This window comes from Olea europaea, chromosome 1, assembly GCF_002742605.1.
Source record: "Olea europaea var. sylvestris chromosome 1, O_europaea_v1, whole genome shotgun sequence".
Lineage (NCBI taxonomy): Eukaryota > Viridiplantae > Streptophyta > Magnoliopsida > Lamiales > Oleaceae > Olea > Olea europaea.
This window is the reverse complement of record NC_036237.1, coordinates 11,653,844-11,678,971: the sequence shown is the minus strand read 5'-3', so window position 1 is coordinate 11,678,971 and position 25,128 is coordinate 11,653,844. Positions and strand designations below refer to the sequence as shown.

The following is a 25,128-nucleotide window of genomic DNA, read 5'->3' as shown; positions in this document are numbered from 1 at the left end:
CTTGAAAATTTCTACATCTATTAAATTTGAAAAGTACTCCAATTTAACTGCCCCCTTAATAATACAAGTCTATTGGTTATTTTATTATTCTTTTTTTTTCTTTACATTATATATCAAGTAGTTTAAGATTATCCATCAAATTATTTAATGATGTTTACATTCCTGAAGAAGTATAACTAAAAGTTGTATTTGTACTAAGTGCGTGTTGTCGTGTTGGAGTCCCATTTTTGGGTCAAAAATGTATTTTGGAATAATATTTTGTTGAAAGATATATGGTTAAAAAATAAGTAAAATTTTCGGATTTCCTTATAAATTTTTTTTTTTTTTTGAGAATGTTAATTAATTAAAGGTCCAATTAATCATCACGCCTGTTAACAAATGATTCATATCGTCAAGTGTACCCATTCCAAACGTGTGATTGAAAATTAGTCTTAAAAAATAATGAGTTTTTGCAAATATGAGAGCCAAGCATAGGCTAAATGTTCTCGAAGAAACACAACATATTTAATATAAATACTTCAGAAGAATATCACATAATAGATCCTAAATACGCATTAAATGATATATAGTAATTATTCTTGAAGGTTATCATGTTGTGTTCCTCAAGAAGTACAATTTTATATATATCAATATGTTAAAAGAATATATAGTTAACTTAAATATTTTAATATTTTCAAAATAAAAATCTTATATCACACGTGAACAATCATAATCTAGTATATATCAATTTTCCAAAAGATTATTATGTCCTTTGTTCTTGGTGAAACACGACTCTATATTAAAACAATATTATAAAGAAATATCATGTAAATTTATTTCAATCATAATTTTATATAAGAATATTATATTTTTGCTCTCGAAGAGTAAATCTTTTGTAATTTTAGAACAATAATTTATTTTTGTTTCTAATAAAACATAATATTTTATTAATATTATGGTATAATATTATTTGTCACTGAAGAGCATGAATTACAAATTTCAATAATCTTTGAAAAATATTAAGCTATCTGAAGAAGCATTATTCTACATGAATGAACATTTTCAAAAAGCTTTTTATTGTGCACTCGATGTTGCACGAAGAATTGAAAAATATTAAGTCTTGTTTGAGCTCTATTTTTGGTTAAAAATGTATTTTAGAATAGTGATTTTTTTGAGAATATATTGTTGGAAAATAAGGGGAAAAAATTTATTTACGTGTAATATTATTTTATTGAATATTGTGTGGTTGAAAAGAAGAAAAAAATATTTTTTGATAAAAATGAGGCTCAAACAAGGGCTTAATCTCATTAAGAGATATTACCTAAATATGAATTTTATGAATAATTATTTATCCTTTAAGGAGGTTACACAGCAAATTTTATGCTATCAATTATGAACCAATATTTGATACATTGTATTCTATTGGTTTTGCATTACATTATGTTGGACCAAAATTTACGAACATTATGTTAGTTTTATATATGTGATATGTCATATCCTAATCATTCTATCGAGCTTATCATGACTTCTCGAAGGAGATATGGATGAATGATAAAAGCTAACATTAATACACTATCAAGTTTCACATATCTAATTAAAGTCTCCAAAAGAGTCATTATTAAAGTAACATGAGGAAAAAAAAATTACTATTACTAGTAATTTGTTCTTGATTACATATAAAAAGAAGCTTACATGTTTATAAATTACATGTTAGTTAGTATAATTGAAGCGAAGCAAATTATATATTGAACCAGAAGTTTTATTTTATTTTATTATTTTACGTGACCGATCAAACTGTCTAGATTCAATATCGATATGAGAAAAAAATTATTAAGAATTTTAATAGAATTCAACGAAGAACTAGAAGATTATTTAATACAATGAATTCTCACATAATGCTTGTTCTCTGTATTATAAATTGGTAATTGATCATCATCAACTAAAGTTGGGACAAAATCCCTATATATTATTGTTTGATGCTCGTAACCTCAAGTTTGTGAGATTACTTGCTCAAGTTTTAAATTATGAGTATTATTTTTGGATTATACCATCAAAACAGTATTTAGCCCTTATTTGAGCCAAATTTTCTTTTATTAAAATATATTCTTCAACAGTGATTTGACCTCACTTCCACCACATATTTTTCAATAAAATAATATTACACACAAATTCATAACTTTTCTTTATTTTACAATCACACATTCTCATCAATACACTATTCAAAAGTGCATTTTTTGCGCTTTTGAATAATATTACACACAAATTCATAACTTTTCTTTATTTTATAACCACACATTCTCATCAATACACTATTCAAAGTGCAATTTTTTGCCAATAATGGGGCTCAAACAAGGGCTTAATTAAAAATTGATCATGTTACAATGTAAAATAACTAATTAACTTTTTGCTCAAAATTATTTTCAACGGCAAATTTTATGGAACTCACAATTTTTATCATCTTTTTAACCACACATTTATTTAACTTTTGTAAAAATTTAATAAAAATTTAATTTTAAACCAAACCAAGCCTGAGTATTTTTTCTCAAACTTATTATTAACCATACATTTTATGGAGCCTATAATTTTTATCGATTTTTAATTATACATTTCATATGTTTATATCAAAATTTATTAAACCTAATTTTTAACTAAACCAAGCAGGTGTTAAATGTACTCAATTCAAACAATTAAATTACCATTTACCATTTCTTGTAATAAATTAATAATTACTGATTTCAAATAAAAACATTATATATATACAGAAAAATGATTTAATGAGCACCGATACTTAACACAAACTAAACACTAATCGCCGGTGCTCATCTTATGCTAAATACCGATGATGTGTCATATTAATTCATATATATCAATGAATTAATATGACAAATTCTCGGTACTTATTAGATCAACTCTCTTGATCTCGATCTTGACATTTTTGGTTCTTGAAAATTTCATTATACAACATTGCTATTTTTCATTTATTTTTGTTTTTTTTTAATGTTTATTGAATATCTACCAGTATATAACTCTTATATATCCTACATTAACATCTTAGTTTGTGTTCATTGTGTTTACAGTGTACGGTGTTCTATAGTTGGTGGTTAAGTGGATTATGTTAGGATCTGCCATCTAAATAGCTATCAAACTCGTTTTGGCCACAATCCTTGGATTATTGGGATCATCATTTCAACATCAGGTCACTTGTGTTGGAAATGAACAAGTAGAACAAAACATAAAGAAAAAATGGAAATTGGAAAAATTGAAGTTTGAACAAGTGATTAACGTTGTTCTAAAAACGATATTTGTTATTGTTGACCCCAATAAATGTTGCCAACAGAGACCGGACCCACCCGTGCGCACGTAAGCGAAAGTCCAATACACAAAGACACGTGAATGGTCTAAAACGGATAGATCAAGGCCGTGGGAGTAGCTCAACGACGTTCGAAATCTGGCGAGATGATCATAGACCGATTGTTCAATAATTACCGATCGATGTTTGCAAATGTGTATGTAAATATGCGTAAATTCGTACTGTGTTGCAAGATAATCAGAAAGAAAGAGTAAAGTGTGGTTTCTTGTATTGATTCTTGCATTAGCCTTTGTATGGGGTACATGAGGGAGTATTTATAGTGTCAAATTGTAGGCATTAACCGCACCTAGCCTGCTATACATTTATTGATTGGCAGAACCGCCTCTACTAGTGACAAGACTTAACATTTACACTCATGACAAACGTCCTATCCATCATTTTAGTAAGATGTTTGTGCAGAGGATCTCTTGGGAGAAGTGTTTATGGAAGATGCTGCTTTGTGATTCGGAGGCTGTTACCTCGGCTACAGAGCTTCGGCCAACAGGGCCTCGGCATATGGGTTTCGGAAGCTCCTCAAGAGACAATGATAGATGGGCCTCGGTATATATGGGCTTAGGCTTCTGTGGGCCTCAGCGTGTGGGCCTCGGCTATGCAAATCACCTCGACTTGAGTGCCACGTAGTTCGACATGAGTTGGCTGTGGGCCCCGGTAGGTTGTCCAAGTGTGCGAACACGTAACAATAGTCCCCTAAGTCCAAGTATAGTCATTTATGTAATGCGAAGACTTTGATGAAGTAAAGCCAGCCAGTTAAGTTGAAAGAAATGTTTGAAATTTTTGTACCCCAAATAATAGTCCCCCAATCCCAAGTATAGATATTTATATCATGGTTGGAGTTAGAGATGTGCTGTTGTCGAGGAGTGATGAGAATGATGAAGCCGAGGTGATTGAGAAACCTAACCTGCGATGCTTGCTGACTGAAATGATGAAGAGAAAGTCGAGGTGGTTGGGAAACCAAACCTGCGATGCTTGCTATGGCGGAAATGTGATGAAGCTGAAGTGGTTGGTAGAAACCGAACCTGCAAAGCTTGCTAGGCTGAAATGATGAAGAGGAAGTTGAGGTGGTTGAGAAACCGAACCTGCGATGCTTGCTATGGCTGAAATGTGATGAAGCCGAGATGGTTGATAGAAATCGAACCTGCAAGGCTGAAATGTGAGGAAGTCGAGGTGGTTGGTGGAAATCGAATCTACAAGGCTTGCTAGGCTGAAATGTCAGGAAGCTGGTGTGGTTGGGAAACCGAACCTGTGATGCTTGCTATGGCTGAAATGTGATGAAGTCGAGGTGGTTGGTGGAAACCGATCCTGCAAGGCTTGCTAGGCCGAAATGTGATGAAGAAGAAGTCGAGGTGGTTGGAAAACCGAACCTGCAAGGTTTGATAGCTAAAATCTGAGGCACATTGACAAAAATTATTCCTCGACAGTTGTGCCAATGATTTGATGTTTTGTGCATATTTTCGAGGAAAGGTGGCTAAATCGTTACAACTTCCAAGGCGCCTGCCGTCTTCGAATTAAAGTCGTAATCATGAGAACAGTTAAAGCTTCTAGAAGCAAACGCGTTGGGGAAGGTACGTGGGAGACACGCTTTAATCTGAGGCGTAGGTTTGAAAAACCGTTTGAATTCTACGACTCGAATTTGATTTAGAATGAAGGGTCCAAATTGGATAGGCTTTGATAAGACGATTGGGGTTCGTCCTGTCCCTTTAGACCCCCAATTTTCTGGATTTTCTACCTTTGCAATCTTAATTTTCTTCCAAAGCTTAAGTTTTCCAGCGTTGAAGCTGTTTGTTCCCTAGTTTTCTGGCACCATTCCGTCAGCGTAGTTATTCCAGTAGGTATTTTCACAGAAAATCCTTTGTATTGCATTCTCAGTCCTTTTCTGAAATGGAGTCCACCTCGGGTAGGGAGTTAGTTACTGTCGCGTCATTCGGTCAGGGGGCTAGTTATAGGGGGACTCCGAGGTTGAGCAGTTTGCTATGATCGAGGAGACAGTAGACTACAGTGTAGAGTGGGGGGGCATCTAGAGTCCCTTCGAATATGATATTAAAGAGGCTGGGGGAGATTAGGGAGAGGTACTGTGTACCTCATTATGTAGAGATGTTAGTACCCGAGACCCATGAGCGAGCCTACTATCCGAGGCCTGGATGCGTGGCGGTGAGCGAGTACCTATTTAAGGCAAGTATGCGTCTTCCTCTACACCCCTTCTTCAGGGCGATGCTGAGAAACTTCATATCATTGCCGGGTGGAGTCAATTGGTTGGCTCGTACTTCCTTTGGAAGGAAGTGTCACTCGAGGAGGACATGCCTCTCCACGTCTTCATGACCCTATTCCAGCCTAGAGTAATAGGTAAGGAGTCAAGGAGGTGGTATTACTTAACTCCTTGGGGGGCTCATGTACCATTTGTGGTGGGGCTGTCTTCTTCTATTAAGGGGTGAAATGAGTCGTGGTTCTGGGTGAGGGGCAGGTGGCAGGCGGTAGAGGGGGACATAGCCCTGGCTTGCACAGTACCGACCCAGTACTACAAAACTCGTGAGTCTCCCAGCCTAAGTTTGCATTCTGTATTCAAATTTCTTTAGATCTAACTGCTGAGGTTCCTTTGCAGATAGCAGTACGAGGTTCGAGTTGAGCAAGGGGGAGTTTGAAGTGATAGAGGACATTTACAAGAGACCTCTCAAGCTTCGTCACTTCGACCACCTCATCAACCGAAGTTGCTACTTCCTTGATTTTGAACTGATGGCCTCCAAGGGTAAGAAGCTCCTATACTTGTGTATTTCTTGCTTTTTGTTTTGATGCTGATGCATTGACATGTTCTACAGATAAATTCAAGAGGAGGGAATACCCAACCCTTGACATGGCCTCTATACTTAGGGCCACATCCACTATGAAGGCGAGGCCCCTGAAGCCGGGGTCCAGTGGTGCCAAAGAGGTTTGAGGCAGGGTCGAGCGTCTCTCTAAGGATGACAGTTCAAGGGCTCCCGAAGAGGGGGCACCTCAGAGGTCGGAGAAGGCCAAAGAGCCTCGGGAGAAGGAGAAGGTCCCGGAGGAGCCAAAGAAGAGAAAGCTGGTGCACGTCACCAGCTCGTCAACAAAGTTCGGGACCTCTGTGTCCCATGAAGGCAGAGAAGTCACTCAGTCAAAGCTCCTTGCAGCCGCCTCGAAAGCAGTAAAGATTGAAATGGTTCGACGAGCCGAGGCTGAGGAGGCTAAAGAAGAGGCTCCGAGGAGGGCAGCTGAGGTGGCAGAGGAGGAGGCCGCCAAGCAAAGGCCTGCGTTCGAGCTTCCTTTCCGGAAGGGAGGAGGTTCTGGCTCCAACATTGGTGGAGGCTCTGCCACCTGAGATCCGAAGTGCCACAGAAAGCTTCTACAAATTCTGGACGGATCGATGGCAGTTACATGCCTCCTCATGTGACACCACAGAATTGACAAGGGCTCTCGTGAGCCAAAGTGTGAGGACATTTGGCCTCGCAAATCACATCATTATAATGACACAGAAAAATGGTAATCCATCATAGCATTTCGATCACAATCATCACTTCTTTTCCCATATTAGGCCCCATTTGGTACACATTAATGTAAAAATGAGAATGAAAAATATAGTCGTTGTAGGCCCCACACAAAAGATAGAAATTCAAATTTGGTGGTTTAATGTGATGAATAACGATCATATTTTTCATTTTAATGAAGAAAAAATGGAAAACAAACGGGGGCTTAATAAATATCTACTATAACTTTTCACTCTTAGGCGCTTGATCAACTTTAAGCCCTTGTTTGAGCCACGTTATATTCCTAACAATGTATTTTTGAATAGTGTATTGATAAAAAAATGAGTGGTTAAAAAATAAAGAAAAATTTTAAATTTACGTGTATTATTATTTTATTGAAGAATGTATGATTGAAATGATGTCAAATCACTGTTTAAGAATATATTTTTTTGAAAAAATATGGCTCAAACATGGCCAAAATTATTTTTATTACTTGTGGCTTTTGCAATCATGAAACTTATGGCTCCAATTTTACAGGGTCCATGACAACTAGGGAGAATAATTTAAACAGGTCAAGTGACAGATTTTTAAACAGACATATACTTGATGAAATCTCATTAAGGTCATGTTTGATCCACATTATTTGAAAAAAATACTTTCTTAAACAGTAATTTGACATCATTTCAACCACATATTTTTTAATAAAATAATATTACACACAAATTCAAAACTCTTCCTTATTTTTTAACCACATATTTTCCATCAATACACTATTCAAAAAAGCATTTTTCCCAAAATAATATGGCTCAAACAAGGGCTAAAAGTTAAAAATAATAATAATGCAAAACACTACCAATCAGGGGCTGAGATTTCAGCCCTCGGAATGGGCTCCTGTCAGTGAACCTGTTCGTTTGGCTTAATCCTAATTTAGCCCTTGTTTGAGCTACATTTTGAAATAATGATTAATGGAGAATGTGTGGTTAAAACTTGAGGAAAAATTTTAGGTTTGAGTGTAATATTATTTTATTAAAGATTGTGTGATTGCAAATGAATTTTTAGAATAATGGAACTTAAACAAGGGCTTAAACTCATATAGTTTCGTTTTAGGTTTTCTACGACACCAACTTTGATTAATGACTAATGTCGTTTAGCAAATTTTTTTTTATCTTTTATTCTACTTTTACTTTTTGTAAAAGGGTTTCTTCAGAGAGACCCTTACTGACTTTCAAACGAGGATCCAGTCCTCAGAGAAGAAGATGACCTCCCTTGCAGAGGAGCTGAAGGGAGCTAGAGCCGAGGCAGAGGAAGCGAGGGCCCAAAAACTTAAAGATGCGGCCAAGCTGGAGTTTGCCTTAGCTCAGATCGAGGCGTTGAAGGAGGTATATGAGTCCCAGTGTGAGGTGGCTTTCTTGACTAAGAAAGTGGAGGTTTCCAATGACCACCAGAAGGTGACTGTCGAAGCCTTGGAGAAGGCAAATTTGGAGCTAGCTGGGGCCCAAGATGTGTACAAGTTCTTGGAGAGCCAGATAAAGTGGTAAGTTGATGAAGTGGCCAAGGCAAAGGAGGAGGCCAAAGTGGCGAGGGAGGAGGCGATGAAAGACTACATTGCCAACTTCCACAATACCAAGGAGTACAAGAGCTTCAGCACTTACTGGAGAAATTATGCTTATACCGAGATGATGGAGAGGGCTGAGGAACCTTACCCAAATCAAGACCTGTCACAGCTGAGGTCGGAGTTTGTGGATGAAGTGCCTCAAACCCCAGCCGATGAAGCTGCTGGAGATGAAGTAGTAGAGGCAGAAGAAGAAAGTTCTGATGCTCAAGTTGCGGAGGCCCCGGCTATTGAGGTACCTCCATCGTCGTCCCAGGCTTAAGATAGTTTTCTTTTCAGTTATTTCTGATGTACTGGCCTCAGGCCCCCCCTTTTGTAATCTTGATTGAAAATCAATACAATATCTTCTTTCATTCAATGTTTTTCTCCTAAGTGTATTGGCATCGTCAAACAACTGAACTTAATGTTGATTGAAGAACTAAATAACTTTAACTTGGTATCCTAACTCCAATCAGTTGAGCAAGTAAATTGTACGCAAGCCTCACGAGCTATGAACAATATTGGACTTAAGCAAATGAATTATACTTAAACTTAATAATTGTAACCTGAATGGATCCTGACTGGATCGTGTTTCAGTCGAACTGGGAATATTGCTGTCTGATTCGAAAGGTAGTTGCATGAAGCTAGTAGAAGTTGTCATGCGTCTTGGAGTTCGAACGAGGTGGCCCAGAGATGGGACGCTGGCCTCTCCTCCGAGGTGAGGACGCTTCTCAACATGGTGGATGGTTTAGCCACGCTGAGGCTTCTCCCAGTGGCGTTCAGCCTCGCCAAAGGGAGTCAAGTGCATGCGCCTCTGAGTTCAAATGAGGTGGCCCAAAGATGGGATGCTAGCCTCTCCTCCGAGGTGAAGACGCTTCTCAACATGGTGGATGGTTCAGCCATGCTGAGACTTCTCCCAGTGGCGTTCAGCCTCGCCAAAGGGAGGCAAGTGCATGCGCCTCGGAGTTCAAACGAGGTGGCCCAAAGATGGGACGCTGGCCTCTCCTCCGAGGTGACGACGCTTCCCAACATGGTAGATGGTTCAACCATGCTGAGGCTTCTCCCAATGGCCTTCAACTTCGCCAAAGGGAGGCAAGTGCATGCACCTCAGAGTTCAAACGAGGTGGCCTAAAGATGGGACGCTGACCTCTCCTCCGAGGTGACGACGCTTCCCAATATGGTGGATGGTTCAGCCATGCTGAGACTTCTCCCAGTGGCGTTCAGCCTCGTCAAAGAGAGGCAAGTGAATGTACCTCAGAGTTCAAACGAGGTGGCCCAAAGATGGGACGCTAGCCTCTCCTTTGAGGCGATGACGTAATGCAACACGTGAATTCAATCATGGATAATTTTATTGAATTATGGAAATGTTACATAAGCTGGGAAAGATCATCCAGTGAGGTAGTACATTCATTGATAATAGATTCGGAGGTGCTCAATGTTCCATGAACGGGGTTGTGCCTTGTCATTCATGTCTTCAATCCAGTAGGTCTCAAGTCGGATCTCCTCTCCGATTTTATATAGACCTTCCCAGTTAGGGCTCAGAGAACCGGTGCCAGGTTCCTTTGAGGAGAGGAAAACTCTCCTAAGGACCAGGTCGCCTAGCTGAAATGACCTCTTCTGTATCTTTGAGTTGCAGTATTTCATCATCTTTCTTTGATACATGCCTAGTTTCAGCTGGGTGTCATCTCTCTTTTCCTCAATGAAGTCGAGGTCGCACCTACGAAGCTCGTCGTTTATTATCTCACTGAAATGCAAACGTCGTGAAGATGGAAGTCTGACTTCGATGGGGCTCATTGCCTCAGTCCCGTATGCCATAAGGAAAGGTATTTTCCATGTTGGGGTCCTTGCAGTGGTTCGGATTGCCCAAAGAACCTGTGACAGCTCATCCACCCAGGCCCCTTTAAGCTTCCTTTTCAGGACGTGCTTGATTGTCTTGTTCACATCCTCAACCTGGCCATTTTCTTGTGGGTGGTGAGGCGTGGAGAAGTGCTTCTTGATGCCAAGTTCTTCACACAAACTTCTGACCTTCTTGTTGTCGAACTGTCTACCATAATCTGAGACAATCGAGTAGAAAATCCCGAACCGGCATATGATATTCTTCCACAAGAACTTGGAAATGTTGGCTTTTGTAATTTTTGCTAGGGGTTCAACTTCAACCCACTTCGTGAAGTAATCAATGGCCACAATTACGAAGCTTGCACCTCCTCTGCCTTCTGGTAGAGGAACTATGAGGTCCACACCCCATTTTGAGAAAGGCCAAGGGCTAGAGACCGTGGTCAAATCTTACGATGGTTGTCTTTGAACATGAGAGAATCGTTGGCATTTGTCACATTTTTGTACAAACTCGAGGCGTCCCTTTTCAAGGTAGGCCAATAGTACCACTACCTCAGTATTTTTTGTGCCAAAGATAGACCTCCAGAGTGGTTTCCACACACACCCTCATGGACTTCTCTCAATATATAGGTATCATCTTCTCTTCTGACGCATCATAAGAGTGGATAGGAGAAGCTCCTCTTATAGAGTACATCATCAATGAAGAGGAAATGGGCTGGCCTCCTCCTTAGCTTGTAGGCCTCATGCTTGTCAGTGGGAAGTACCTGATCCTTGAGGTATGCTACGATGGGCTGCATCTAGGTAGGAGTCCCAGCGACCCACATCACATTGGGGGCCTCGGTTGACGGCATGAGAAGGTACTCTACAGGGACTACTGTGAGTAGTTCGGAATCCTTGCTACTTCCAAGTTTGGAGAGTGCATCCGCATGTGCGTTTTCGATGCGGGGGATCTGGATCAACTCAAACTTTTTAAAGGATGGGATGAGATTCATCACCATTTTCAAGTAGGAGGCCATTGTTTTGTCCCTAGCTGAGAAGTTACCGTTGACCTGACTAATGACCAGCTGGGAGTCACAACTGATGAGTGGCATTTTTATTTGCATTTCTCTGGCTAACCCGAGGCCTGCAAGAAGTGCCTCGTATTCTGCTACATTGTTGGTGGCCTTAAACCTGAACCTCACAGCCGAATTCAGCTTGTGACCTTCCGGGTTGATGAGGACAACTCCGGCACCTGAGCCGGCGTCCCCAGCAGACCTATCAACAAATAAGTTCCACGTAGGGGCTCAGCTTGTTCCATAATTTCATCTACCTCGGGTAAGTTGGCAAATTTTGCCACAAAGTCAGCCAAGGCTTGGCCTTTGATGACTGCCCTAGCCTTGAATATGAGGTCAAATTCACTTAGCTCCACCGTCCATTTCAATAATCTTCCTGAGGCATCGGGCTTTTGGAGTATCTGCCTTAGGGAAAAGTTTGTCAGCACATGGATGATGTGGGCTTGGAAGTAGGATCTCAACTTCCTAGAGGCCGTGATCAAGGCCAAAGCGAGCTTCTCCATATCGGGGTAGCGGGTTTTCGACGATAGGAGTGCTTTACTTGTATAGTAAACGGGGAGTTGGGTGGTCCTTCTTCTCGGATTAGAACTGCACTGATGGCCTCATTGGAGACGGCCAGATACAACTATAGAATTTCACCGGGCTTCGATTTGGAGAGGAGGGGGGCCTGCCCTAGGTGCCTTTTCAGGCCCTGGAAGGCCTTTTCACATTCCTCATTCTATTATAACTTCTTCTCAGCTTTTAGCACTTTGAAAAATGGGAGGCATTTGTCTGTGGCTTTGGAGATGAAGCGGCTAAGTGCGGCCACTCGTCCAGTCAAGCTTTGTACCTCCTTTGGCTTTTGGGGGAACCTCATATTGCATAGGGCCTCAATTTTCTCAGGTTTGGCTTCGATACCGCGTTGGTTGACCATGTACCCTAAGAATTTGCCGGAGGCCACTCCGAAGGTGCACTTCAAGGGGTTGAGCCTCATTCTATATCTTTTCAATATTTGGAAGGTGCTCTTGAGGTGTGTTAAGTGGTCCCTAGCTTCCAAACTCTTTACCATCTTCCAAACTCTTTACCAGCATGTCGTCTACGTAGACCTCCATTGTCTTGCCGATGAGGTCCGCAAACATTTTGTTGACGAGCCTTTGATATGTTGCTCGGACATTTTTCAACCCGAAGGGCATCATCTTGTAACAGTAAAGGTCTCGGTCTACGATGAAAGATGTGTGTTCCTCATCGACCGGGTGCATGGGAATTTGGTTGTAGCCGGAGTATGCGTCCATGAAGCTCAATAGCTTGTGCCCAGCCGTGGAGTCTACCAGTTGGTCAATCCTCGAAAGTAAAAAGCTGTCCTTCGAGCAAGCTCTGTTGAGGTTAGTGAAATCGATGCACACCCTCCACTTACCGTTGTGTTTTTTCACTAAAACTGGATTGGAGACCCACCTAGGATAGGTGGTCTCCCTGATGAAGCCATTTTGGATGAGTTTCTGAACTTCTTCCTTCAGGGCCTCGTACCTCTCAGGATTGAGGGCTCTCATTTTTTGTCTATGCGAGGCAACTAGGATCAATTTTCAGGTGGTAGAAATTGACCTTGGGGTCTGTGCTTACCATGTCCTTATGCTTCCAAACTAAGATATCGAGGCTCCTACTTAGGAAATCCTTGAGCTTTTCTTTCAAAGTGCTGGACAAGCCTTTGCTCACCTTCAACAATTTAGATGGGTCTCGGGGGTCCACCGAGAAGCTCTCAAGTTCCTCAACTGGGGATGCTTGAGGTTCGTGTTCAATTATGCGGGGATCAATCTCATTAATGACCAATATTTCTGGATTGCGTGGTGCGTCAATCATTTCGACATCTTTTGGTTCGACGGGAGCATCACCTGGGGCATCAGCCGTGACTACGTTGGTGATAATTACATGGACGTCCCGGGGCTCTACCTTTCTGATGGAGCTTAGATAAGACTCTCTTGAGCCTCTTTGGTCGCCTCTCACCGTTGCCAACCCATTTTCCATCGGGAACTTCATGCATAGGTCGTGGATGAAGGTGACGGCTCCTAATTCCTTTAGGACTGGCCTACCCAACACTCCATAGTAGGCCGATCGACTGTCGACAATGAGGAATTTCATGAAGTTCATTGTGGTTTGGGGAGACTCTCCCATCTCTACTGCGAGTGTGATTTTTCCTCTCGGACTGATGCTATCTCCGGTAAATCCGTACAAAAGAGTGGTGGTGGATGTTAACTCATGGTCTAGTATCAACTTGTCAAAGGTGGATCTGAATAGAATGCTGACGAAGCTACCATTGTCAACTAACATTCGTTTGAGCCTATTCCGGGCTATGACTGCTCTTACCACAAGTGCATTGCGGTGGGGGTAGTGAACTCGTTCGGCATCCTCCTGGGTGAAAACAATCGATGGAACTTGATTCCTCCGGGAGCTGTTGTCCACAATGTAGCTTGTCAGAGGGGGCATTTTGCCTCCCGGGCATAATTCCTTTTGGCGTTTCACGTTTCACCGCCAATATACGGGCTTCCAAATATGGTATCCACATCGTGGATAGGGGCTTCATCCTGAGTTTGTCAGTTTCTTTGATGTCTGCGCCCTTCCCTGGACCTCTCTGCATCATGCTCTCTTCATTGCGGAGAAACATCCCTTTGACGTGGAGCGACCTTTTCACGCCCGGATCAATTATCGTACCTTGGCGGTGGTCTGTTCACTTGGGGCGATTCATTTCTATCCCTAGAGAGTTCCTGCCTAGAACGGTGAGCATAGTCTCGGCAATCTGCTGTGTCGTGTCCATAGGACCGGTGGTATACACAGTATTCATGTGGGTTCTGATTTGACCTATTTCTAGGTCCCGAACCCCGTCCTCGACCTCTCTCCCTATGGGATCCTTGCGGAGTTCCCATCTGCCGGATGTTAGCGACTGGGTTGATATCCTCATATGCCAATGTAGAAAGGATATTAAGAGTGGTGGTAGCAAGTGCTTGCCCAAAACTTTCATTACCAGCTTGGTTCATTTGGTAGTTCATCAAGTGGGAGGTCGGCCCTCTAGCAAGCGGCCTTTGAGGAGGTGGGAGGCCTTTACTTGCCCTGTTCCTATGCTCAATCAATTCTTCATTGATAATCTCCCATCTCATCATCTCGAGTAGGGCATTATAGGTGGGGGTCTTGATTTTGCACGTCCCTCCAGAACAGGGTGTTCATGTTCAGACCTCCTCTCAATGCAGATAACGCCTCACGGTCGGTGACTTGCACACAATATGTCATCTCATCGGTGATGTGTGATAGGAAGCTTTTTAGGGACTCCCCATGTGCCTGTCTCATGTCTTGGAGACGTTGGATGGGGGCCTCTCCCTCTTTGCTTACAGCGAACCTCTTCAAGAAGGTCGTCTTGAATTCAGGCCAACTTCTTATGCCCCTAGGTGGTAACCTAATACCAAATTTTAGCTGCTCCGCTAAGTATTAAGTGGAAAGCTCTTCATTTCATAGCTGGGGTGGCGCTCCTTAGGCTCATGTGAGTTTTGCAAGCATTCAGGTTTTTCTCTGGGTCGCCTCTTCCGTTATACTTTGGTATTTTTGGCAAAACATGGCGGTTTGGGACCTGTGCGCTCCTTAGTTCCCTCGAGAATGGTAGGTTTTCATCGTTATCGTCTAAGTCACAGGATCTCTGCTGTTCATCTGAATCGTTTTCATTGGCTTCATACCTTGATTGTTGGTGAGATGTTCCGGGACGGTTCTAGCCTCTTCCTCCCTCCTTTGGTGCCTATTTCTAGGCGGAGCAACACGGGGGACATTTTCATGCCTTTCTTCCGGCTGTTGAGACATTGGAGGTGGAGGGGGTGGCCTTGTCGAAGGCTCATGATGTTGTTGTTGTCTGAACCTCAGTTCAATGGGGCTAATTCTGTCAAATACTTTGCCTGACTTCCTATGTCTTTGCTCTTGCTCATACGGAGGTGGGAAGTTATCATGGTTCAAAGGGACCTCGGTGGGTCGGTCAGAAGTGTAGTTGGAGGAAATATCAACTTCAACTTCCCTTTCAAATGGGCTTCTACCTCGACTATTGTCCGGCGAGATAGCCCTACGATTTTGAGCTTCATCTTCTTACTGGTAGTGCCCTTGAGGGGCGTATGGAGGAATAGAGAAGCCTCCCTGGCCCTGCATTTGGGCCATGAGTTCCCTCATAGCCATATTTTGGCTAGCAATGTTTCTTAAATTAGCTGCCATGGCGGCCATTTCTCTTGATAGCTGGGCCGTCGCACGCATTCCACCTCTTCTGTGGTTGTGGTGGGGTCTATACCGAGCTGCTGGGGCAGCTGCTGGAGGGGGTATATCAGCATTTTCTCTATCTTCATTTGAACTCATTTTCTTTGCATCTTGCCCTTCAGATTTTTACTATGTCGTGGGGCTTCCTCTTTTTTTTTTTAAGAACAAATCATTTCTCGAGAGGATGTCCAAATGCTCCTATTTAATAAGCTTTCACCACAAGGTTATTCGTGGTTATGGCATGGTTTCTCATAGATGGTGTCAATCTGTCGACCCCAATAAATGTTGCCAACAGAGACCGGACACACCCGCGCACACGTAAGCGAAAGTCCAACACACAAAGACACGTGGATGGTCTAAAACGGACAGATCAAGGGCGTGGGAGTAGCTCAACTATGCAGGACGAGAACGTTCGGAATCCGACGAGATGATCGTAGACCTATTGTACAATAATTACCAATTGATGTTTACAAATGTGTATGTAAATATGCTTAAATTCGTATTGTGTTGCAAGATAATCAGAAAGAGAGAGTAAAGTGTGGTTTCTTGTATTGATTCTTGCATTAGCCTCTGTATGGGGTACATATGGGAGTATTTATAGTGTCACAAGGCAGATCGTGACCTTTGGTTTGGGGTACACGTGGCCTCATATGATTAATTTACATATCAAATTGTAGACATCAGCCGTATTTAGCTTGCTATACATTTATTGATTGGCAGAGCCGCACTTACTAGTGAGAAGATTTAACATTTACACTCATAACAAACGTCCTATCAATCATTTTAGTAAGATCTTTGTGCAGAGGATCTCTTGGAAGAAGTGTTTATGGAAGATGTTGCTTTGTGATTCGAAGACTGTTACCTCGGCTACAGAGCTTCGGCCAATAAGGCCTCGTCCACCTTCAAAGGGCCTCGGCATATGGGTTTCGGAAGCTTCTCAAGAGGCAATGATAGATGGGCCTCAGTATATATGGGCCTAGGCTTCTATGGGCCTCGACTATGCAAATCACCTCGATTTGAGTGCCACATTGTTTGGCATGAGTTGGCCGTGGGCCCCGGTGAGTTGCCCAAGTGTGCGAACACGTAACAGTTATCTCATAATTTGAAATTGCTAACAAATTTAACAGACAAATAGTTGGAAGGCTAAGTAAGTCTCTATGAGTTATCCCAAATGATACATGTGGACTCAAAATAGGAACAAACTTTTAAAATTGTCCGAATTTAGGGTTTTTAAAACCACAATGGTGTTAAGTACATATTTTCATACTTTGCTATTTTCCACGCCTTATATAAATTTCCCATTTCGACCCGCTTAATATTACATAGGAATAGATAGACGTGTAAAAGAAGTCAGATCATCCAAATCAAGGAAATCGAATTCGCCTTTACATCAAAAGTCGACCCACATTTTCTATGAACTCCAAATCCTCGACTCTCTTTTTGAATATCTTTGTATCTTTAAAAAATGATAACAAAAATTTACTTGACTATTTATAAATAATTTATAAATATGAGTCAAACATAGTTTTGGTCTTTGTTTGTCAATCATTTTATCACAATATTTTCTATATAAAACTCATTTTCAATCATACATTCTTTATTAAAATAATATTATATATAAATAAAAAACTTTCCCTTCTTTTTAACCACACATTTCAACATCAATCATTATTCCATAATACACTTTTTAAAATTAAAGGGCACAAACATGCCCTTAGTTTATTGTGATTGAGGGGGGAAAAAAAGCCCTTAGTTTATCATGCTACAAAATTAATTAAATTACCAAAAAGGTACTAAAAATATTTATTGAGAAAAGGGAAAATTCATAATTAAGAGATTAAGTATCACCCATCTCAAAATTAAGAACAAAAATTTCAAATTTCAAAAATCGAATATTTATTAAAATTTATTTATGATTTAGTTAATTAATTATATATTTAATTAATTAAATATATGAATGTCACATGTCTATGCAATTTGGTCACAAATTAACAATTTTGTTTGTTACATATTTATTTTTCGATTACAAATTAGAATTTTTATATATCACAAGTTATTTTACGGTCACAATTTAAAAATTTTATAAGTTACAATTTGTTCGTTGGTCACAAATTCAAAAAATTATAAGTCATAATTTATTTATCGGTTACAAATGAAAAATATTATAGGTCAACAATCACAAATGATCAAATTATCAATCACAGATTAACAATTTTTTAGGTCATATATTAGTTATTGATCACAATTTTATATATTTCATTGGTCACATATTATTTATTGGTCATAGATTAACCAACTTAATGGTCACTGTCAACCAAATAATTTGTAATCATCACCAACACCTGTGACCACTACCAACATAGCCACCGCCATCAATCAACAACCACCAACCACAGTCATCCATAGTCGCCAAAACCACCAACACCTCCCTGCAACAAAACCACTATCTCAAACACCGTAGCCAACATCACCACCACCACCGTCACCACCAACAAGCCCACAGCTATTACCAGATCCAACATATCTCTGCCATTGTTGGATCCAATAAAGCCACCGCCGCCCGAACACTACCACCACGAGCACCACCTACCAACTGAAAACACACCTAAAAATCCACATTAGTTCACAGAGCTGTATATCTCGGCCAGGGTGGTAGCAGATCTTGACCACGGTGTACGATGAGACTAAATCGACAATGAGCGCCGTTGTGAGCTGAATCGGCAATGAGCGCATAATAGCAAACTAATCAGCAATGAGCACAAAAATAACCACCATTCCCACCATCACAGTGCACAACTTGGTCTTTGAGGCGGCACTGCTGCTGCTGCGTTCGTCGTCGAATGGGGTGGGTTTCGAAGCCAGGTGAGGGTGGGTATAGGTGCCAGTAGAGAGGGTGAGAGAGAGAGAGAGAGAGAGAGAGAGAGAAGAGTGGTAAATGATTTTTAGGTTTGGAATGAAATTTGTATATATATAATATAGGATAATTGGCACAAAACGTCCATACCTTTCAAATTTATTGTCGAAAATATCCATACTTTCCATTTTTTGACATTTTGCCCCTACCTTCCACATTTCTTTGCACAGAAAGTCCTTTTGACGATTTTACCCTCCATTGAAATGAAACAAAAAGAAAAGAAAAGAAAAAATAAAGAATTTATTGCAATCATCGTCCCAATTTTTTTAATTATAAATCAGTCATGAGGAAACTTGAATGTACAGGGAAATAATCAAGAAATGGATAAATTTTTTAATTATAACCAATGGAAATGAAAAAATTTGAAGATTACAAGATTTTTGCCTCAAACCTTCCATCTACTCTTCACTAAATAAAAATTGAGATTTATGCTTACCCATTTTTGAAGATCTTCAATTTCATTGGCTATGATTTAAAAATTTCTTTATTTCTTGATTATTTCTCTGTACATTCAAGTTTCCTTTTTTTTTTGGCAATTTAAAAATTTTTCAGTTCACAATAGATTGTGACCAATTTGTAATTTTTCAAAAAAATTTGGGACTAATATTGCAATTAATTTTTTATTCTTTTCTTTTTATTTTATTTGAATGGAGGGTAAAATCGTCAAAAACAAATGAAAAGAACCTTCTGCGCAAAGAAATGTAAAAGGTAGAGGCGAAAATGTCAAAAAATAAAAAGTTGGGACGTTTTTCACAATAAACTTGAAAGGTAGAAAAGTTTTGTACCAATTACCCTATAACATATAATATTTAAATTTTAAGTATCTGATTTTTGAATAATGAAATCCTTATCCTGATTTTAGAACGTTGATCTTTAAAAATAGGGTGGAATGTAATTTCTAATTGTGAAAAATAATGGACTTTGCTTCATAATAGCAGCACGGGCTTGGCCCTATAAGAAAAGGGCCCATACCATAAACCCTAGAACAAATTCATTTCCCATGTATAAAAACCTATTGAGGGCATTTCGGTTTTTAACCACATCTCGCACCGTTCAATCGAGAGAAAATGGTGTCGCTGAAGCTACAGAAGCGGCTCGCCGCCAGCGTACTCAAGTGCGGCAAGGGCAAAGTCTGGCTTGACCCTAATGAAGTCGATGAGCTCTCCAGAGCCAATTCGCGTACGTACACTTAAAGAATAGATGTGATAATTGGTATTCGATTTCCTTTTTGTATGGTTTTGTTGAGTTGATTTTATTTAATGCCGTTCGATAGATTTTTTCGAGATCTTGTTCGTGCTTCTAATTTGAATAAGTTGTTTGTAATGCTGTTTATTGTTAGGTGCAATTTATATTTGCATCCCTTCAGCAGCAAAATTTTAATTTTTTTTGCTTTTTGAAGATTTGGAGAAGTAATTTTTTCTATATGCTGTTTTGGAATCTGTCTATTAGCTACTCACAGATATCATTTCTAGAAGGTTTTGTTGAGTCCATTTCATATATGTTCAGATTCGAACCTGTTCAATTCCTTGTATATGTTGGTTACTGGTGCTATATGTATCTTCTAGCAAGATTTAATCATCAGTGTGGAGGTTTTGGAGAAGTAAATAGCGGAAAATTGGCTGGTCGATATGTTTTCAAATCTGTCTAACAGCTACATAAGGCTTTCTACTCGGTAATTGTTAAAACATTTCAATCTTGCACTGTAACAAGGTGGAGATTAGCTCTTTCTAATTCTATTTTATTCAATCTATATAGTCAGCTTTATATGCAATTTGAAGTTCTTTTATTTTTCAAAAAATACTATATCCGAGATTGCTAGAAATATGGTAAAGGAGGTCTTCATTGCTGTTGTTGCTGTAAAGCTTGTTAATGGGCTTAAATACCCTTGGTGCCCACAAGAGTTTTTTATTTTTATTTTATTTTAATACAAAACAAACAATAGTTGAAACTTCAAACCTGTAAGAAAATGTGAGGCATGTTACTACTTTCCTGATATTTGACCATCTTTCCACTCTGTGAGGCTACTCACTGGTACAGTGCCTGCTAAAGATTTAGAATCTATTTTTGGCACGAACAAGCTCCTGCCTTTTCTCAATATTGCAATGCGCATACATTTTGTGGCAGTATCATATGTACTTGTGTTTAAATCTTATTTGTATAAAATTCAGGTCAAAACATCAGGAAGCTTGTCAAGGATGGTTTCATCATTAGGAAGCCAACCAAGATCCATTCTCGATCCCGTGCTCGTCGAATGAAGGAGGCAAAGAGAAAGGGACGTCACTCTGGATATGGTAGTGTCTTCTAATTGTGGAATGCATAGATTGTGTACTGTCTGCTAATTGTTCATTGCATTAAAGCTGGTGTAATATAATCATTTTGCTAATTGAATGATCTTTTTCATCATTTTTTATGCTTTAGATTTTGTTGATAAGTTCACTTTTGGAAACAGAGGGATTCTACTTACTGATGTTCTTAATGGATGTATGATGCTTTATTTTATCTGTGAAAGTTAAATTAAGAATCTTTACCCTCTCTTTGCTAGAGAAAATACATGCAAATATTAGATGTGATGCCATCTTATTGTGAACTTAACTTTGATGGGACTGTCTTACTGCTGTTCTAAAACTTAGTGCATCAAAGCTATGATTGAGTTCCTCCTTTCATGGTGTATTCCCTCGCCTTTATCTTTTTTATGTGTTAAAAGAGGATTATAGATGTCTGATATCTAAGATGTTTTCTAAATTATTTCAGGTAAGCGCAAGGGTACTAGGGAGGCAAGGCTGCCAACTAAAGTACTTTGGATGAGGAGAATGAGAGTGCTTAGGCGCTTGCTTCGCAAGTATAGGGAGTCAAAGAAGATTGACAAGCACATGTATCATGACATGTACATGAAGGTAAAGGGTAATGTTTTCAAAAATAAGCGTGTTTTGATGGAGAGCATCCACAAATCTAAGGCTGAGAAGGCCAGAGAAAAGACCTTGTCTGACCAATTCGAGGCTAAGAGAGCGAAGAATAAGGCTAGCAGGGAAAGAAAGATAGCTAGGAGGGAGGAGCGTTTTGCTCAGGTGAATAACTGCATTCCTTTTGTAGGTTTTTGTTCAACAGTAACTATTGTAACAATTGAATTATATGCAGAAGCTTCAAGCATTGATATCCAAATGAAGGCTATCAAAATATATAAGCCTCCTATTTGGCTTAGATAAAAATCAGATATTAGTATATTTTAATAAAATGGATGAAATATGTGGTGGAAAAGTTGATAAAAGTTTTGGGTCCCATAAAATGGGATTGAAAATGAATTTGGGGGAAAGAGTTTTAGAAAAATGGAGCAAACAGGGGCTAAGTTTGCGTGAAAACTTGTGTCTGAATAACTTTTTACTTTTTGAGTAAATGTAATAGTACCAAGTTTATGTATGATTTGTCATTATCTTGATTAAGTTTTTGGGCTTTGTCTTCTATTTCAGGGACCAGGAGAGAAAGTAGCACCACCTGCTGCTGCAGCCCCTGCACCTTCGTCACAGGCAGCTCAGTAAGCGACTTGAAAAATTGATCGAATCAAGCTTTTTCATTGGTTATTGAAACTGTGATTTTAACTCTATGAATTCTGCATCACAGGGGAGCCAAGAAGGCAAAGAAGTGAACTTTTTGACTCAGATTTAAGGACTGGCGGATTCCTATCGTCTTTATTTATTTTTGTTTCTTTGTATGACAATTCAGGTTTTTTGACCTCTGTACTAAATCTTTTCTTAGAACTACATTAGCTATTTCAAGTTGAATTGACTATTGAGAAATCATGATGACAATTGTCGTCGTATGTTTACAATGATTTTTATAATGTTGAAAAATTGTTGGGGGGGTTTGCCCGAGTGTCTTTAGTATATGCCAAATGCCTTCAAGGTTAAGCTAGATAAGGTGGAGTCAGATCGATTCTTGTGAAACTGCATTTCTTTCGAGATCTGTTTGTTTAATGATTTCCTACGGTTTGGGGTTTGTCAATGTTGAAAGGTTTACATATGTGGTGATGTTATCAATATTGGAAGGGTTTTCACAAGTGCTTAAAAGTTGCCTGTAAATACTTTTTCAAACGGGTTTTAAGTTTTAAACTTACTCTTGTTTCCAATATTCAGTACAAAGTATCGTATGCTTAACCCATATTCTTGATTGTCACAGACATTGGTAAAAATTGGCGGTAGCCTTGTTGTGGCACTTTTGGCAGAATATTGGTGAATTTTCCATCATTTTCTTGTGCCCACATCGAAGGAATTCTAGCGTAGCATGAAACTAATTGTCTCAACTTGCATTGATGAAATGAGAAACCAAAGGAGATTCCAATGTCACCAAAAGTTCTACAAACATAAAAAAATTAAATAATAATAATTAAATTAAATAAATATATAAAAATGATAAAGTCCATGAAAAAAAAGCACCAGTAATGAACTTTATCTTTTTAGTTGAAACTTATCAAAGACAGCTTAAAATCTGATTTTTATTTATATCAATAAGCACTAGTTCTTAGGCTCCCATAAAACGCTGCCAAACACTCAATTTTCCAAAACTAGTAATCCTTTTGTGAAAAAATATGCCAATACGGCGCTCCCTCTGAATTTTCAATAAAAATTTATACTTTGGGAGTTGGGAGGGGGGTTTCAATTTAAAGGAGATAATAATCCAAATGGTCACTGAACTTTACAAAAAGTTTTCACAGGATCACTAAACTTAAATCACCAAAGTCATTACTGAACTTTATAAAAGATTTTAATTAGATCATCGAATTTTAAAAATCACCCCATTTATCACTAAAGTTTGCAAAAATTTCCTACGGGATTACTCAACTTTGCAAAAGGTTTCCCAAGGATCACTTACTGAATTTAGTAATCCTTGGGAAACTTTTTGCAAATTTGAGTGATGAATGAAGTTATTTTTAAAGTCAGTAATCTCGTGGAAATTTTTTGCAAATTTTAGTGATGATTTAGATGATTTTTAAAATTCAATGATCTTGTGGAAACCTTTTGCAAAGTTCAGTGACCATTTGAGTTATTATCTTCAATTTAAAGATTTGAGACAACATTAAAATGTACTTCCAATAGTTCCATTAAATTTTCAATTATAATTTGACAGAATCATGCTACAATGTCAAAAATGTTGACAAAATTCTTGAAATAATGTCACATAGCATTTTATTATTGAACTATTTAAAACATAGTCAACTTTTCAATTCAATCATATCTTACCAAGCAAACTGGCTTTACCCATTATTAAGAAAATTCTCCAAAAAAATAAATAAATTAATCAGGTGTTTGTTATGCTAAGACCATTTATCAGGATTAATTTGTTGAAACTAAAAGGGTGGGACCAATCATATTCTCTGGCACTACAAGCTTGTCAAACTCTTCAGAAGTGAGCATTATCGGATTCAGAATTGAGATGATAATAAGAGAGGTTTATTATTGAACCAAAATCACACAGAGAATGTATAAAGCTGTATAAATAATACAGTGTTGGCGCCAAAAGAATGACATAGCTGGTGACAGCTGGATAACTACCTAAACTAACCATCCAGATGAACAAACGGATTGTGTAGAATGCCTATAGTGCTGTGCAGTTTATACAACTCTAATACTCCCCCTCAAGATGTAGTGTGAATGTTCTTTACACACATCTTGAATAGCAAAATAAGGAGTTTTGAAGTTGGTAGCGACTTAGTAAAAAGTAAAAACACCATTGTTGTGACCGAACAGGGAGGAGTTAAACTAATCCAGCAGCAATTTTGTCATGTATGAAGTGGCAATCAATCTCGATATGTTTTGTCCGTTCATGAAAAAAGGGATTGGTAGCAATCTGGATGGCGGCATGATTATCACAGGAAAGGACTGCAGGAGATGCTGTTACTGTGCCAAAGTCTCTCAGTAGCTGGTTGATGCAAATAAGTTCACTGATAGTGGCTGCCAGAGCCCTATATTCTGCTTCAGTTGAAGAAAGAGATACGGTGGGTTGACGTTTAGCTTTCCAAGATATTAAGAAGTGACAAGAAATATACAAAATCCTATGATGGACTTCCTTGTGTCGAGACACGAACCCTAGTCCGCGTCTGAGAATGCTCGAAGTTTGATGGGCAGGCTATAATTAGATTTTGCAGATTAGAAGAGGCCTTGACCAGGACTTCCTTTCAAGAACCGAAGAAGATGATGCACAACTTTAAGATGTGGTACCCGGGGCTAAGATAGAAATTGATTTAATTTGTGTACTGCAAATGTAATGTCAGGGCGTGAGATAGTCAAATACATCAGCTTCCCAATCAAATGCCTATAGTGAGTGGCATCCGACAGTAGGTCTCCATCATGATCGCTCAAAGAAATCTTCGGATCCATAGGGGTGTTTGTAGGCTTACAGTCAAGATAGCCAGAATTTTCAAATAATTGCAGTGCATAATGCCGTTGTGTAATGGCAATCCCTGAGTTTGAATGAGCAACTTCAACGCCTAAGAAGTATTTCAACTCACCCAAGTCTTTTAGTTTGAACTAGGAATAGATAAACGCCTTTAATGAATTAATAGTTTGAACATTTGGTCTATGATGACAATGTAATCAACATACACGAGTAAAGCTACAAAATAATTTCCTGATCCTTTAGTGAACAATGAATAATTGGCCTTTGACTGAGTA

General features: G+C 39.2%; 1 protein-coding gene across 1 annotated transcript; it reads left to right on the top strand.

The window, feature by feature from the left end:
* The first annotated feature begins 19,465 nt into the window (after window positions 1-19,465).
* LOC111394189 (60S ribosomal protein L19-1-like) lies at window positions 19,466-22,346 on the top strand. Its single transcript, XM_023019956.1, has 5 exons — window positions 19,466-19,645; window positions 20,635-20,757; window positions 21,218-21,531; window positions 21,931-21,995; window positions 22,082-22,346. The coding sequence occupies exons 1-5, from the start codon at window positions 19,534-19,536 to the stop codon at window positions 22,104-22,106; spliced, it is 639 nt and encodes a 212-aa protein (XP_022875724.1). The 5' UTR covers window positions 19,466-19,533; the 3' UTR covers window positions 22,107-22,346.
* Window positions 22,347-25,128: the final 2,782 nt, after the last annotated feature.